General features: G+C 40.9%; 1 protein-coding gene across 1 annotated transcript in view; it reads right to left on the bottom strand.

Moving 5' to 3' along the window:
- Positions 1–2,269: 2,269 nt before the first annotated feature.
- The window catches only part of CD28 (CD28 molecule), a 29,751-nt gene continuing 13,728 nt past the window's right edge, over positions 2,270–18,292 (bottom strand). The window contains exons 2-4 of the mRNA XM_079924913.1: positions 11,151–11,504; positions 10,775–10,899; positions 2,270–5,181 (exon numbers count right to left, since the gene is read on the bottom strand). Of these exons, the coding sequence (XP_079781039.1) occupies positions 5,053–5,181; positions 10,775–10,899; positions 11,151–11,504 (608 nt within the window). The 3' untranslated portion in view covers positions 2,270–5,052. The remainder of the gene's footprint in view (positions 5,182–10,774; positions 10,900–11,150; positions 11,505–18,292) is intronic.

Raw genomic sequence — 18,292 nt, 5'->3', positions numbered from 1 at the left:
GAGAGAGGAGAAAGTGTACTGCTTTAAAAGGAATCAATCTCTTTTATCAGACTGGATTAAAAAAAGTGAATTCCGGGCTGCAGCAAACTACACTCTTCACCTAGTTATGAAGTTAGAACGTGGTGGGAGGTCTGTTAGGTGAAGTCATGAAGTTTGCATTTTATTTCATTTTGCACTTGAGTTTCAAGGTGCTAGAACCTTCTCACAGAACTAGGTTACACTATTTATATTAGCCCAGTAAAGGAGTGCTTATTGAGCCGATACATTTAGTGCCGGAGTTTTTACCAACTTATCCTTCTCCAGTTGATTTGGTTTGTCCAATCAAACTCATGAGCTAAGTCTTTCTTGGAGTAACAGGTTTTGGTTATCTTTATTAAGTTTAATGAGCTCCATTTCAACGAAGAAAATAGTCCGTTTGGAGATGAACTCATAACACACCTATGTGACGTCAGGCCACACTCAAAGCACAATTTGCAATGAAGTAATAGGAGTTATTACATGAAATATCAGACCAGCTCTTGTGTCTCTTGTTCAAGGGTCTTTCCCTACCCACAAGAGGATAGCAGTGTGTGTGTGTGTGTGTGTGTGTGTGTGTGTGTGTGTGATGATTGATATGTCTGATTTGAATTGTCAACTTGTTCCAAATGCCACAATTTTGTTTGTCGTTGTTCTTTTATTTTAAAACTATTGCAAGCCATTAGCATGTTCAGTTATGACAAGAGCTTGACAGGTGAAGAATCTGAAATTGTCTGTCCCCAGCATTCCCATCCTTGAGCTCTTTATGAATCACAGCCAGGCAAAGCATTTATAGAATTTGTTGGGGGCCAAGGGAGAAAAAATAAAAAGAAAGAGCAGCAGTTTAGTAGTCGGATGGGATTTTAACAACAAAGGCAACATTTTCAGAAGTCTTAGACTAAAGGCATGTTTAAAACATAGTCAATACTCCATTAAGAGGGGAGTTGGGGACTTCAATGGGAAATCAACTTAATTTCAACTGTGGCTTATTTAGCGTGACTTTTTAAGATGACTCTAACAGTATTGGTTTTCGTCACTGCACAAACATTTCTAAAATGTAAATGAACGTATAGCTACCAGGTTTTCTTTCACCAGGCTTGGCTGTGTGTATGTTTTACATCCTGTCTCACTAATAAAATGGATTTTTGAGCTTATTAATAGGAAAGTGGAAAACAGAACTGACTCTCTCCTTCTCAGAGTCTGATTAGTACATTTAGACTGACAATTAATTCATAAAGGCATGTGAAATTCACTCATTCAGTCGATAAATATTTGTTACCTGTCAGGCACTGTTCTGGGCACTGGAGATATGGCAATAAACAAAGCAAAGTTCAATCGCTCCTGGAGCTTGCATTCTAGTTTGGGGAATTAGACAGTGAACAAATAAGTTTAAAGGTCAGGTATAAGAAATGGTGAAATGCTATGGAAAAACAAACAAGCAAGGAAAGTAGATGGGGCTTGGGGAGATTTTACTAGGGTAGAAGGTGACACTTGAGCAGGGACGTGAAGGAAATGAAGGAGCAAGCCAGGTAGATATCTGGGGAAGAGCATTCCAGACAGTGGAAACAGTATGTGTAAAGGCCCTGAGGTTGGAACATGGCTGTGATATTTGAGGAGGAATATATCAGAAAGTATTTATATACTTATAAGAAAGAGATTTCCTCAGCCTCAAGAGCCCTTGCAGATACCAAAACCTGGGCAGTAACAGGTCTATAGCGGTGATGATTTTGGTTCTAGGTTCATCACTGCCACCATCTCCAACCTCCAGCATGTAGTTAAATTTAACACTTTGTGATCAATCCCCAGGCCTGCTGTTGCTCCTGTGCAGCAGTACAAAAGGCCAGGATGAGGGATGTGGTATCCATTTAACCACCAACATCCCCATTAAATTAGCCATGAGAACTAGTGGCTCAGTTAGTTAACCTGAGGGATTGATGGAGTTAAGGCTGAAGTTTGATCTCTCTGATAGAACATTTACATCACACAGAATGCACAGGTAAGCCCAGCCTGACATCTCAGAGATATAATCCATTGGTCTGATGAGAAGTTGTGACTAAAGCCAAGCAAACAAACCAGAAGTGTACTTTGCTTTGAAATGAAACTAATATTTAAAAGTCTGGATTTTTTTTTCAAGGCTAAACTAGAGATTTATAAAAAGGGTTTATCTCATACCTTTTTTAAATAACAGGTTTTCTCCAGATTCATCACCAAAAGTGAAGCATACCTGCTCTGAAAAACAGTATTAAAGCACAGATTTAAAACAGGCACATGGTAGTTCAGCAATTTTATCACTGAACACAGAACATAATGTATACTTCGTCTCTTTATTTATTTATTTTTGTTTGTTTGTTTGTTCGTTTGCAGTATGCGGGCCTCTCACCATTGTGGCCTCTCCCGTTGCGGAGCACAGGCTCCGGACGCGCAGGCCCAGCAGCCATGGCTCACGGGCCCAGCCACTCAGCGGCATGTGGGATCCTCCCGGACCAGGGCACGAACCTGCGTCCCCTGCATCGGCAGGCGGACTCTCAACCACTGCGCCACCAGAGAAGCCCACTTGGTCTCTTTAAATTGGTATGCTCATCCCCAAATAAGTGAGCTCACAATCAAAAATTATAGAACCACTATTAATTATAAGACTCTTACAATAATAGCAGCAAATGGCATTGTTTTCTTCATAATTGCCATATCTGAAACTGTACCAGCATTGCTTCAACCACTGTTCTTAAACCATTTCTTGGTTCACAGTAATAGTGAAAACGGACTTCCCTGTTAACATTTCTACTTTGGTTCTGTTCAGAGTGAGTAAGAAAAATCTAAAGTATGATTCATCTTCAGTAAACCTATTTTTCCCATCAGAAAATAAAACCATTTATTACCAAAGAGCAAATCTTTCCATTTTCTAATTTATTTTTTGTCATTGCCCTTTCTAAAAATTCTCCAGCTCTGTCCTTTTCAAATTCAATCTGATAACTTGGATTAAGGAACTCTGCATGCCAAGAGGCTGGCGATTTGGCACATGTGTCAGTATAAATTCAACAGTTTTCATCACCCAAGGACTGCTAAGTTCGACCTTCTTTGAAATAATTTAATTCATGGAATGGAAGCCCATTTAAAAATCAACCAAAGTACAATATCCTCTGAATGGAATTATAAGATTTCTACCCCTCCCCATGTTACAAAAAAAAAAAAATTAGAGAAGACCTCTTTATATACATAAAAGTGAGAGGCAGAATGCTGTACATCTTATTGCAAGCTAAAATATTTTGAAACAGGAAATGGGAGGGAGTTTAGAGGCTTTCAAATTTTGTAGCACCTCATCCCTGGGTAGTGAATTTAAATTTGTGTTATAATAGTCTCTTCCTTCTCAGGTCATTGCCCAGTTTAATTTTTATACATAGTTTATCTATATGACAATAATAATAATAGCTAACATATGTCAGTCATGGTACTATGTGCCAGGGCCAAGCAGGAAAAAAAAAGACAAACTTGAGACATGCCCTCATGGAAACGATAGTATAGGAACAGACATTTGTGATCACTATCTTCATTTTATAGTTGAAGAATCAGAGTCTTAGAAAGGCAGTGACTCGCCTGAGGCCAACTAGCAATAGTACTTGAGCCAGGCCTATCTGCCTCTAAAACCTAGACTTCTCCAACATCTGAATGAATCAAAGCACTGAACAAATTATAAGGGCAGCAGTAAAACCATTCTTCAAGGTCCCCAGACATACTCCAGTTGACCCAAACTGGAGCCAGAAAAATATTCATGGTGTTTCCAGGGTCTGGCCTTGCCTGGTCTCTTGAGAACTTTGATGCTACCTCAAAAGCATCAAACACTTTTCCATGTCGATGGACCTCCAGGGTAAACAGGCAACTGAACCACAGAGTTCTGGAGCTCTGAGCCCTAAAGCACAGAAAGTCCCAGAAAGAAGCTCTCACCATTTCTCCTTCTGCCTTCTGTCTTCTAGAAAACTCCTACCAGATGCCAGCCACCCCTGCGGCATGTGGCAAGAATTGTGTTGTTCCCTTCAGAAGTTTCTCGAGACCCATCCCTCATACTCTAATGGATGCTAACATCCCTTTTTCACAGTATCATCACTTCTCCAGGAGATGCACTCTCAGCATCCCGCTGTAGATCTCCATGCAGACAATAAAGAAACTAACTGAGCAAACCTAAAATACATGGAACAGAAAAGGCCCCTGTATGATTCGACTGAAATGAGCTGCTAAACAAATAACCCTTCATAGTATTCAAATAATTTTGACATCAAGTGACCTTATTTCCTGACACATTCTTCCTTGGTGTGGGAGGACTACTTTATTCTTTTGAAATCATATTGTGAAGATTACCTTGAATTCCCATCACAGGGAGTAAGGAAAGCAAGTTGGTTTACCTCCCATTGCTCTGAAGGGATTCCATTGGTCAAAATGACTAATAGGACCAGAATTCATCAAAAAGAATGTCTACATCTTTACAAACTAAAATAAAACAGCATTAAATAGGAACTAAGTGACTCATTTCATGAGTGAGAGACAGTGTTTTAAGGGTTTTTTAAATGTTTATGTCTCCCTCCCCCATTCCAACTTATCTCCACCCAAAACCCCCATTTAATCAAAGGGAATGATTTCCTAACCTTTTCTTCTCCACCTAAAAAGTCTTTCGATATCACACTTCACTTGACCGCAATATGCAGGTGAGTTAGAAAGGAGTGGAACTGTAAGTAGATGTCAGGGCTAACAGAATCCGCTCACTTTCAGTTTTCTACCCTAACCTCTCAATCAAGTCAATAAATACATGGTGAGTTTGAATTTGGGCCATGGCACTACACGAGTCTGCCACAGTAATATTCTTTAACTTCATTTCAGAGTCTCAAAATGATGTTATTCGGCCTATTTGTTCAAGAAAAATTAGCATTGGTGGCCTAACAGGAGGCCAAGGTGGCTGGCTGAAGACGAGGCAGTCCTTTCCTATCCAGAGCAATGGTGTTGAGCAGGTGAAGAGGGGCCAGCCGGCTTGCATCTGGATAGGCGTCCGTGTCAGGAACGGTAGGCTGCAAAGTCCCGTGCTGGCGCATAGGGCTGGTAGTGCTTTCGGGTGGGCCCCGGCCTGCGAGGTGTCATGTTCATGTAGTCGCTCTGAAGCATCCTGTTTCTCTTACTCTTCATCTGCAGAAAAGAGAAATGTCACTGTGAAGGGGGCCAGGGACACAGAGGGAGATATCTGGGAGGAGTGCTAAGATTTGGGGGCAACTCTTCAGAACACAGTCAAAGGAAGCTGAACAAACCAGAATTCATTGAGCACCTTGGACTTGCATAATGACCAATCAAACCCAACTACTTTGGACTCTTCCAAATTAACCTGAAAAATCTGAATCAAAGAAAGTATTTTAGAGAAATGCACTCCTGTTACTCTCAATGCAACCATTTGAACTGAATTCCAAAAGCATATCTAATTAACATATCCAACTCTGATATGTGAATATTCTTGAAGGCCCTTCCTCCTTTGAAAAGGTTAAGCATCCCCAATGCAATCTTCTTGTATTAGTCATTTGCTCAAGAAGCCATTTTTTTTTCACGATTAACCAAAGAGGACCTTCAGCCCTCCAGAGTCTGGAATAGTCACAATTTCATAGCAGTGGAGTCCAAATTAATTGGATGTTACAGTTCTAGACAACTAGTTACAGTCCTATTCCTTTATATGTATGTATATTTCCATAAATAAAGACGATAGCGTCATTCATCTCCATCCCTGAGACACAGCTCCCTCTGGATGAATTTCTACCAGGAATAAGGGGTGATACTAACCCTAGAATTAGAGTTATACTCACCACAAATCTTAGCAAAGTTTTGACTGAAGGTTAGGAACATATTTTCTCGATCAGTGTGATGGTAAAATTTACATGTTTGATAAAAGTTCCATAAAAATCCTAAAAGTAGAAAGCCATCCAGATTTCTGGATCCAGAATTCTCCAGAATGAAAAAAAAAAAGTCTATTTCTTGGCACATAGGCCTGGCCTGATGCATAAGTAAATATTGATATGTTGGACATGAATGTCATGAGCACCAGAATAAATAAGCCAAAGACTGGCCTTATTTCCATGCACTCCTACCTGATCCCTTCCCACCTTCCTTATCAAAGGGGCAGGAGTAAGTGTTAAAGGTTGGTAAAAAATGGACCTCCATATCACTAAATAAAACTAACATGTCTTCAGGCCTCATCTTTTGAGCTCTCAGCAGCATTCTAGATTATCCGTTCCCTTCTGACATGCTTCTGCTTTGCCTTCCGTGAGGTGCTACCACCCCAGTTCTCATCCTGCCGCTCTGGGGCCACTCCCTCCTTGCCTCCTCTGCAAGCTCTTTCTTCTCTAACTAGCCATTCAGCGTTAGAGTTCCTCATGGTTTGGTCCTAAGCCTTCTCCTCTACTCATGCCATCCTCTCTCCCTAGGCAACCTCGGCCACATTCACAGTTTCAATTGCCACCTATTCACCCAAATTTATATCTCTGGACTAGACCTCAAAGGTACTTGAAACTCAACATGTCCAAAAAGAAACTCAAGATCTTCCCCTAAAACCTGGTCTTTTCCAGTGTTTCTCGTCCCAGTGGGTGACACTACCATACACACAGTTGCCCATACCAGACCTCCTAAGCCTCATCCTTGACACCTCCAACTCCCTTATCCTCTGTCCCAGAGGACATTTTACAACATCTGAAGACATTTTGGGATGTCTTCAGATTCACACTGGGATGAATGCTACTGGCATCTAGTGGGCAGAGGCCAGAGATGCTGCTAAACATCCTACAATGCACAGGGCAGCCCCTGACAACAAAGTATTATCCAGCTCAAATGTCAGTAGTGCCAAGACCGGGAAATCCTGATCTGAAGAGTCTGATCATGAAAAAGAAAGGAATGAAAATGAAGCAATGGATACAAGCTATATCACCAAGTGAGAATGAATATTCTTAGACTGCCTGAGTCCTCCTTCTTGCTCATACTCAAAGATGACTGATGATTTGAGCCTGGGTGAGCAGGAGGTTGATGGTCCATCCATAAGTATAAGGCAAGATGATAGGAAAAGTGGATTTGAAAGAGACTATCAATTCAGCTTCGGTCATTTGGGATTTGAGATGATGGATGAGGTTATCTAGCTGAAAGTAAGAAGAGGACATCATTAAACAGACATAATTGGGGGATGCATTCAGGGAGAGGTAGCTATGGAAACCAAGGGGGTGAGGGAAGTTGCCCTTCAAACATCTTGGTTCTACATCCTTTCTATAAATAAAGGACTAGAGTCCTCTTGGGCACAGGGTTATGGCAGGGCAGGAGTAAGGCAAGGAATTGTCTGCCCCCCACATAAATGTGGAAGGCTGCTGCTGATATCCTGGGAGGCATTAGAGTACCTACTCTAACTCTGACGACTTCCCTTGCCAGACTCCTAAGAGACAGACTTTGCTTCTGGACACTCAAATTAAACTATAGCTAGTTAGAGGGGCCCCCATAATGAAGATGCCTTGGCTCTGAGGTTCTCTGGGTTGCACCAAACTTATGAAAGATCTGTTGCAATCCGCTCCCATGCTTACCCTCATGCTGTTATCAGATAGCAGATTTAGTCATTTTCACCCTAACTGTAAACACAACAGTGGGATGGAAATGAGACATGCTGGGAACAGTATACAGAACCCACAGTGTCCATGTTCATCTAGCATATGCATATACGTGTGCAGAGTACTCACCTTACATGTCTCTGTGACTAAGTCATTTAGCCCTTCAACATTCACTGTCTGCTAAAGATGTGTGATTTCAGGACCACTCCTCCCTTTCTCTTCCTTCTACTCCCATCCTTACCAACTTGTTTCTCGGAAGCAGCAGAAAGACACAAGCATACACAGGGCAATTCATTTAAAGGACATGGTCTTCAAGAACCCACTGAATTTAAAGGCAGATACTACCTGTACACACACTATCTACATTGCCCACAGTGTGATTTATAGTGGAGAAAACTGTGTTTTTTAAAGGCTCCTTTAGACTAAGAAGGAGGATGGGTTTACCATCTCAACGGAGTGAACTGAGGATTGAGTGAGAGTGACAGGTGCTGGTCTGTGGCTGCCTGGCAGAGGGGAGCTCTCTCTTTATTCAAATGTCATCTACAGGTCAAGAACTGAGATAGAATCTGCAGCTGTTCCCAGAAACCCACTCAGCCTAGAACTGCCTATGGCAGTACATCACAGACCCTCAGGAAGTTCCAGAAAACAGCATCTTACACCAAGGCACAATGCAGACCAGCCAAAAATAGGATCCCAGAAAAGTACCCTGGAAATGGCTAAACTCTAGGGATGGATCCCTGATGACCTGGCTGCCTATCTCAGCAAGTTGCTTAAACAGTATCCAGAAAAGATGAGCCCTGGGTAAAAATGCTCTGTTATTCTATGAAATACACATATATATTTATTTCACACCCATTTGGTCAGAGAGTACAAAGACCTATGTTTGAGATGCAGATAAAGGGTACTTCTTATTGGGTAACCTAATTAACCACAACAGGCCACAGAAGAAGATAAGGTATGCCAAGCACTGGGACTTCCCAATTTTCAGGGAGCTCGTGAGACAGAATAAGACCAAAATAAGTTTTCTCAAGACAAAGGAAGATGAACCTCACTAGGAATTAGTAGTGCTGCCAAAGAAAAACATATTGCATTTATGATGTTTCCAATTTAAAAGTAAACTTTTTTAACTCATTGAAAATAGAAGCTACTCTTGTCCCTTTGGGTAACTCGAGTCACTTAGCAAATTAGTCCCTGCTTATAGTAACTGATATTCTAGTGTATATTGACAATAAGTTTTAAATGGCGAGCAGTACCCTTCTGGCCACTGAAAGTTAAAACAGTTTTCCAAAACTACTTCTTACAAAGCTGGTAAAGTACATTGACTTAGGTCAGCATACTACAGGGGAGCACCTGTCCTGGAAATGTACCCCAAAAGGCACTGCTCCTGGCTTTTAGATTAAGAAGTTGATATTCCAAGGGGATCAAGATAAAAACAAGACCTGAGGGCTTCCCTGGTGGCGTAGTGGTTGAGAGTCTGCCTGCCGATGCAGGGGACGCGGGTTCATGCCCCGGTCCAGGAAGATCCCACATGCCGCGGAGCAACTGGGCCCGTGAGCCATGGCCGCTGAGCCTGCGCATCCGGAGCCTAAATTCTAATGTTATTGGCAAACTCCACAGAGGTTCAAAGATGAAAGGTAACTAGGATGAAGACACAAAGATCCAGACTCAACTGACATCAGAGGAAGAACTTAGGCAATATTTCACTACACAAAAAGCCCCCATCAGGGTTGGGCAACTTGAAGAAGGCAAGATAGGCAAATTCTCATGATCTGATATAAAGAATTTTCAGGAACAAGCAGCCACTTTGGTGGTTACAGATTTTGTTGGAGGTACAGATTAGGCAACAGGAAGCCTGACAAGCATCCATCTGCCCCCTAGTCTCCCAAAATGGGAGTAGCATTTGGGGAACAAGGGAGAGGCAAACTTTGGCAATAGGCTGACAAGAGTTTAAAAGGATCCCAGGCTGAATCTACCCTTGGCATGACTGCGAACCCAGGGCTTCCTTCCTCCTCCACCCCGACCCTGCCCAGCACCAAGGCTATAGTAAATAGGATGGTTTCAACATGGCATGGCTTCCAGAAATCACTGATCCATGTATGAATTAGTTAGATGTATGGAATATGCCTTAAAGACAAGTATGATACTTCAGGCATACTCATTTAAGTCCTTAGTTTGGCTTCTATGGGGGTTATCAATTCATCAGTTCATAAGCATTCTTTAAGCACTAAGCTAAATGTACTTAATACCAGATGGATGGTGAATGTCAAGAGAAATCGTCCTCTATCCTTGAGAAGCATACATATCCTGTTGAGGAAATGATTCATACATGAATCTAACTTCTGGAAAAAAAGTCAAAGACAATATGGAATCAGTGCCACACTGTGTACATAAGAACTGGAAGTTCCTGAGTAAGAGAAAGGAGAGAAAATAAGGAGGTCCCTGCCTCGCAGTAGATATGGTTATCAATACGCGTTCAAATCTAGGCCAAAACTTCAACGTTGAAGAAGGTAGAGGAAAACACACCAAGTTTATTGCATGAACATTTGCAAAAGTTCGTAAACTCCAATTCAGTGGTAAGAGCTCAGAAAAGTCTAACTCCCGTTATAGTTTCATAATGACAGCACCATACTTGGCCTCACAAAATTCAACTGCTTCAGAGGAGATAAAAATATGACTCAGATAAACAGACCTAGTTTCCTTGCTAGGTTTGAATGCATAATTTCAGTAGACAAATTTCTCATGATTTTTGACCCCGAACCAAAGTTATTCATTGGCTTCAGTTTCTTAGATTCCCAAGTCGCTTAGATTTTTATACATATGTATATATTAGAGCTATTTTATATGTCATAATGACATTGCAACGTGGGGAGAAGAAAGGTAATTTTCTACCCTAATTTATCTCCCACATTTATTTACCTGTTTAGCTTCTTACTCTGCTTGGCCACCTAATCAGTGTCTTCTGAACATAAACTCACATCTGATTTTTATCTCAGATAAAGTTGGATAGGCTAAAAGAGAACCTACTGAAACCTAGCAGGGAAAAAGAAAATAATCACATGTTCAACAGAAAATAAGCCACATAGGCAAAATTCTTGAATATGTCCAACTGCATATGCAGTAGAAAAGTTACATGAAAACAATGCTGTTTCTCTTACCCAGCAGTTAGAAAGAGCCACTGTTGCTAGCAAGCTATAGAAAGCTAGGACTCCGTTTACCACCACAAGTGCCCAAAATGGCTTAGAGGACTCAGGAGACCGGGGAGCTGGACAAAGATGTTTCTCTGAAAAATAGAATAGATTAGATTAAATGATATGGGGATGGCACTTGGGTACATTTCCTTCCTTCTTCCTAGAGGAGAATGTGAGAGGAATCAAAATATGCAAAATATCACTGGCTTAAGAGGTGTAGACTTCCTCGTTGGTCAGTCCTCTTTGGGAGTTAGCCAACCCCACCACTGATCATGACCTAGTTTTCAAGACTGCAGTTGAAAACCACTACTTGAGAGTGGACACTGGTCGAGCCGTGCGTTACCTTTCACATGGATAATGGTCCCATTACTCTTCTCATTGTCTATGTAAGGAGGAGGATACAGAACCTCGATTTTGCAGAAATAAATATCCGTTTGGTTAACGTATAAATCCTGGAGGTAGAATGTCACTGTTTCGTTGCCCAAGTTCACAGTGCAGTTGAATTCCTTGTTTGTAGACTGAAGTGACTTGGAGTGATTTCCATTCACAGCACAGACCTCCACAGCACTATCTACTCCCTTATAAAGGGATGCCCGGAACTCCTTCGAGAAGAGGTTGTAGGTATACTTGCAGCTGAGGTTGACCTCATTGTTGTTTACCACAAGCATGGGCGACTGATTCACCAAAATCTTGTTTTCTGGATGGGGAAAAAATCATTTGCTTAGAACAAGAATATAAGGACTTTTTTTCTGAAGTCAAGATATATTAGTTAACAAAATAAACAGATCTCCAGCAAAGGATTTCTCTTGGCAGATGAAGACGCAGGAGCTCTTTGGAAGATAGTTATCCTGAGAGTTTACTTTTTTTTTTTTTTTTTTTTTAGAGTTTACATTTTGATATTATTTTCATCCTCCTTTGAATGGAACAGTGGAGCATGTTTTCACTTGGAAGGCAGAACGTGGCCTTCTGTTGGCATTGAACATCACAGCTATGCATTTGGAATTTTTGAATCTGTGCTGAGGTTCCTAACATGTTAATCATGCTCAATTAATTTTCTAATTGAGTGTTTTTCTTGGAAATGGCTTTTAACACCTGACATAAACAAATAGATTTGTATTTTAAGTTGTGATTCAGCCTTTTGTGAAGGAATTTAAATGTTTTGAAACATTTTGACTTTTTTTATTGGCTGTTCCAAGAGTAGGATAAAGAGGTAAGAAAAATGTAATCCAAAGAATTTAATTTATCCTCCATAGCAAATTCTGAAAACAGCCTTGTCAGGAAGTTTGCATATTTGTTTCTTTAAATCACAGAAGATGGAAGAGGCCCAAGAGGCCCACAAGAGTTCTTTCTCTAGCCCATCTTCTACCTTTATGCTATCCTAGTAAACGATCAAAAAATCTGGAGACAACCTAGTTCAATCTCTTCACTTTTAAAGCAAAGAACCTGAAATCTGCATGATGGAAGAGAACATATCTATTCTATCCTGTTTTTTCCCCACTATACCCCATTCCCTAGCACATGACAATATATTCCCTTTTCTTGTAGTGACTGTGTGAGGCCTAGAAACATTGGATGATCTGTCTAATATCACTGAGCAGATGGTGAGCAAAGCAAGGACTGAAACCCAAGTAAACTACAACCACCTGAGCAATGGGCCACTCAAGCACTGAGAATCGACTTTGCAACCAACACTCTCCAAAATTTCTTTAAAACAATAAGTCACTTTGTGTCTTTGATTAAAAAGTCAATACAAACAAAAAACATTTTTGCTATTGTTTTTAGGTATACTAACAATTGTCTGCCTGTTCACATTTTTTTTAAGGGTTATTTGAAGCAATATCCCCCATACCCATACTAAAGGGTCAAATCATCTATTAAAATGAAATTTACAATTTAATTTGGATTTGAATCCATGTACTCAAGTATTTTGTTTTTGCTTTGGAGAAAACGGAGCTGCATAGAACTAAATCACTAATAGCTTTTCATCTTTTACATAGTTCTCAATGCTAGCTGTACATCAAGAACCTGTGCCTGGGTTCCATTCCCAAAAATTCTGATTTAACTGGTCTATGCTGGTGGAGAGAGGGATCCATTCTTTTCATTTTTTTATAACAACTTATTAAGATATAATTCATGTACCATAAAGCTCACCCTTTTTTTAAAGTTCACCCTTTTAAAGTAAACTTTAAAAGTTCAGTGGCTTGGGCTTCCCTGGTGGCACAGTGGTTGAGAGTCCGCCTGCCGATGCAGGGGACACGGGTTCGTGCCCGGGTCCGGGAAGATCTCACATGCCGCGGAGCAGCTGGGCCCGTGAGCCATGGCCGCTGAGCCTGCGCTCCGCAACGGGAGAGGCCACAAAAAAAAAGTTCAGCGGCTTTTTATTACATTCACAAAGCTGTGAATGGATCAACACTCTCTGATTCCAGAATATTTCATTACCCGCCAAAAGAAATCCCCTCCCCATTAGCAGCCCCCTCCCCATTCCTTCTTTTTTCCAGCCCCTGGCAATCACGAATCTATTTTCTACCTCTGTGGATTTGCCTATTCTGGACATTTCATATAAATGGGATCATCAATATGTTGCCTTTTTTTTTTTAACATCTTCATTGGAGTATAATTGCTTTACAATGGTGTGCTAGTTTCTGCTTTATAACAAAGTGAATCAGCTATACATATACATATATCCCCATATCCCCTCCTTCTTGCATCTCCCTCCCTCCCACCCTTCCTATCCCAACCTTCTAGGTGGTCACAAAGCACCAAGCTGATCTCCCTGTGCTATGTGGCTTCTTCCCACTAGCTATCGGTTTTACATTTGGTAGTGTATATATGTACATGCCACTCTCTCACTTTGTTCCAGCTTACCCTTACCCCTCCCCATGTCCTCAAGTCCTTTCTCTAGTAGGTCTGCGTCTTTATTCCCGTCCTGCCCCTAGGTTCTTCATGACCTTTTTTTTTTTTTTAGATTCCATATATATGCGTTAGCATACAGTATTTGTTTTTCTCTTTCTAACTTACTTCACTCTGTATGACAGACTCTAGGTCCACCCACCTCACTACAAATAACTCAATTTCATTTCTTTTTACAGCTGAGTAATATTCCATTGTATATATGTGCCACATCTTCTTTATCCATTCATCTGTTGATGGACACTTAGGCTGCTTCCATGTCCTAGCTATTGTAAATAGAGCTGCGATGAACATTGTGGTACATGACTCTTTTTGAATTATGGTTTTCTCAGTGTATATGCCCAGTAGTGGGATTGCTGGGTCGTATGGTAGTTCTATTTTTAGTTTTTTGTTGCCTTTTGTATCTAGCTTCTTTCACTTAGCAGAATGTTGTCAAGGTTCATCTATGTTGTAAATGTATCAGAACTTCATTCCTTTTCACGGCCAAATACTATCCCATTGTATGGATATACCACATTTTGTTTCTTCATTCATTAGTTGCTTTCACTTGTTGGCTATTGTGAATAATGCTGCTAATATTCATGTACAAGTTTTTGTGTGGACGAATGTTCTCAATTCTCTTGGGTGTACACCTGGAGTGGCATTGCTGGGTTATTATGGTAACTTTGTATTTAACTTGTTAAGGAACTGCCAAACTGCTTCCTAAAACAACTGCACCATTTTACAGCCCCACCAGCAGCGTATAAGGGTTCCAATTTCTCCAACACTTGTTGTTGTCCATTTTTTTTATTATAGCCATCCTAGAGTTATGAAGTGGTATCTCATTGTGGTTTGATTTGCATTTCCCTAATGATTTGAGCATTTTTTTCATGTACTTATTAGCTATTTGTATACCCTTTTTAGAGAAATGTCTATTTAGATCATTTGCCCACTTACCTGGGTTGTCTTGTTAGTGTTGAGTTATCAGAGTTCTTTACATATTTGTGATACAAGTTCCTTATCAAGATATGTGATTTGCAAATATTTTCTCCTATTTTATATGTCGCGTTTAGCATTGGTTTAACAATTCCCCTGGTTGATTCTAATATTCAGTCAGGGTTGAAAACCACTATAGCCTAACAGAGCTCTCAAGCTGACAGCATATTAAAGTCATCTGGAAACTTTAAAAACCCTTGATTCCCAGGCCAATTAAATCAGAATCTTTGGGTGTAGGACCCAGACGTCAATATTTTTAAAGTTTCTCAGAGATTCTAATTTGCAGTCAAGTTTGCGAAGCAGTGGCTTAACAGTTGAAACTCACTTTTAATCCTCAATTCATAGGCTTCCACTAGCATTTCCAATCTCATTTCCTCGAACCAAAACCCTCCCCATTAGCCAGATCATTTAGGGCCACACTGAGTACTCATCTCTCTGTACTTTGTTCACCGACTCCACGGCCTACAATGTCTCTCCCTTCTCAGGTCTCAAAATGATTACTCTCTGTTCTACATTTTGAGCACCTCTTGCTTCATAGGCTTCCATTTGTTTAACTTTTGATTTGTGTGTATTTCCTCTACACTCCTAGTTCCCAAGTCCCTTTTGAGCAAGGACAAGGGGTTATGCTTCTTTGCATGATGCTGTGCAAACAATAGCGTCTCATTAAATAATAAGTGAAAGATGGTGATCAGACTGTACCATGCTTAGCAGCAGCTAGCTCTGCCTAGCATCTCATTAAGTCCTCATTCAAAATCTGTCTCAACAACAACTTTAGCTTCATTTATTATTCATTATAACAAATACTCTCTAAAAGCACTGAAAAGTAAATACGTAAAGACTCAAAAAGTTCAGCCTGTCTTGATAGGAAAATCCAACTCATTTTCTGTTTTGTTGTATCTTGCTTAGCCTTTTTCTGTGCTTACTGAGCAAGAATCACTGGGCCGGTTCTGATTGGAAGAGCCAACCCCAGCAAGAAATGCCAACATCTGCGTTCCTTTTCAGCTTAGGTATCTGTGTTTCTGCCTATTGAGGACTCCAAGAAGTGTGTTTCTGTTATTAATTACTTGAATTCTGTTCTAATGGGCATTCAAATTCTTCCTGATCTTCCTTTGAGAGCTGATGTAAGAAAAAAGATGAGAATAGGACTCCTTCGCAGGGATTTTTTAAAAGCGGGGAGGGGAAGCATGGGCAAGGAAACTGAGTAAGGCTGAAGAGAAATCCTGGACGGTTGCTCAGTGTGGCCTCCTTCTCCCAGCACCCACAGCAAGCTGGAGAGGGAGGGGGGCCAGAGTAGCTCAAGCATCTACACTCCAGTAGTTTGCTTAGTGCCTCTTGCATAACTCAGGGTGAGACACCGTCCCAAGAGGCACTGGGAGAGAGAAATTGATTTCCCAAAGGTAAGCAGGGCTCAGTGACTATCCTTGGGCAGCTCACAATCTGGTGGGAGAAGAAAGATACAAAAACAGACAGCAACTTTAAAAAGAGTGGCAGAGTGATCTGCACGTGTTTGTGAGGGCAACTGGGGAACCAACTAAGGATTTCTGGAGGAGGTGACTGCTGACCTGAGTCTTATAAGGATTATGCACACATTGATTCAACAGGCTTTTATGAAGTAAAAGTTATCCTAGCTAAGATGAGTCTTTGTGTTAGGGGGTGCGGGGGAGGTAGGAGAATGTGTGTTGGGGTAGGGGTGAGGTAGGCGACTGTGGGGAAGATAAAGACAAAGAGAAAAAAAAGAATGGTCTAGGCAGAGCAGATGAGAAGGGAAGAAAGAGTATGGCAGGTGTTGGGAATTGCACCTACCTGAATTTGCTGGACCTGAGTTGTAAAAGACAGGACTGGCAAGGTAAGCATAGTTCATAGGTTGGACTCTCTCCTGCAGGTAATGAGGACCTTTTGAAGGATTTTAAACAGAAGAGTCATACGTACAACTTTTCATTTTATACAGATCCCTTTAGCACAAAGGTGGAAGGTGAATTTGAAGAGAACAAGAGTGAAAACGTGGAGACCAGTTAGGATGCAATTGTAGTAGTCTAGGCAAGAGGTGATAAGGGTCTGAACTATGGTTAGAAAGAGGTGGATGAACTCAAGAAATATTTCCAGACTGAAGTTGGCAGAACTCAGCATGGGTTTAGATGTGATGAGTAAGGGAGTTAAAAATGCTGTCCTCAGGCCACACAGACCAACCAGTAAGTAACACTGTTTTCCTTTTGCCTATGTCTTTTCTTCATTCATTACGTGACCGGAGCAGACAGCTCAGAAACTGAGGTGAACTTTGGACATCTGGGCTGTGAAGAAGACATTCTTCCAGCCTAGGGGATCATTGCAGAGAAAAAGGAAATTACCTCAAAGGTTCCTGGGCACATAGTTGACGCCCTGGATCTTAGTCAGTGTTTGCTGTTTTTCAGAAGAGGGAGAAGCAGTGGTCTTCCTCTGCTTCCCTTCACAGAGCATGATATAATGAGATAACTGGAAAATAGATTTCCCTTCTGTTCATGATGGGGCCTCCAAATTCAAACCTCAGCATTGTTAAAACGGATCACATTTCTCCTGAGCCCATTCTCCCTCGGCACTACAAAGTGAGAAACTTCTTAGGGAAGAGTCATCTGAGGTCCTAGGATCTAGGCTGGCTGTTACCTGTTCAATATTGCCCTGGTTGATGGCCTCTCCAACAGTTGAGCAAGGCAAGGAAAAGTCACTTCCTGTGTGACCCTATGTACTAATATTTTGTTGGGAAAGAGCTTGAAATATATTGGTTACATGGTCATTTGAGGGAAAAGAGATGTCTGTCAAGGTTTACTTTCCTCCCTCTTCTATGTCAGCACAGATCATTTTAAAATTAGGTACTATGCTTGAAGTATCAATAGTTCTCTCAATATGTGCTAGTGTGTGACAACAGCCTCCTAGCTGAGGGTTCAACTTGAATTCAAGTTTGACTGATAGAACCTCTTGTTTTTTAACATGTATCTCCTTATAGTACTTGCTTCCACCTTGATTCATGTCAGTCATTCAGAGAAACCTAAGTGAGAAGCCATCTCATAGGACTTCAAAATCCACATCTGCTTTGGAGAGACACTAAGGGAAGGAAATTCACTCTGGGTGGTAGGAAAAGATAATCAATTGCTCTAAGTGATATTGAATATTTGTGATCATTATGACTTCCCATAGAAACAGTAATTCTGAGTGCTCTCATTTTTTCTTAAAAATGGAGCAAGTGTGAAAATGCATACCCCTTACTCTGCGAGAGTAAAGTAATAACATGGATCAGTCAAAGCAACAAATAACCAGAACACCAAATGACATTTGGCTTTGATACGTATTTTGGTTCTCTGAGTTTCAGGGAATCTACAGTACTTAAATGACTTAAGGACATATTGTAAAATTTAAGGACATATCTAGACTCAGAAGAAGAAATAAGAGAAATATTTAGCTTCCCCATACTAGCTTCTGTTTGATTCCTTTTTGCTTTCCAGTTAGTGCTAGGAGTGGGACGCATCCTTCTCATGTTAATTTTTTTCTTAGCAGACCTACCCCTTTCCCTGTAAATATTCAGTTTTCCCTCTTGTGAGTAGTTAGGCAAGGTCTGCCTAGGTCAAACCT

Source organism: Stenella coeruleoalba (assembly GCF_951394435.1).
Source record: "Stenella coeruleoalba genome assembly, chromosome: 6".
NCBI lineage: Eukaryota > Metazoa > Chordata > Mammalia > Artiodactyla > Delphinidae > Stenella > Stenella coeruleoalba.
This window is presented reverse-complemented; position numbering and strand designations above follow the sequence as displayed.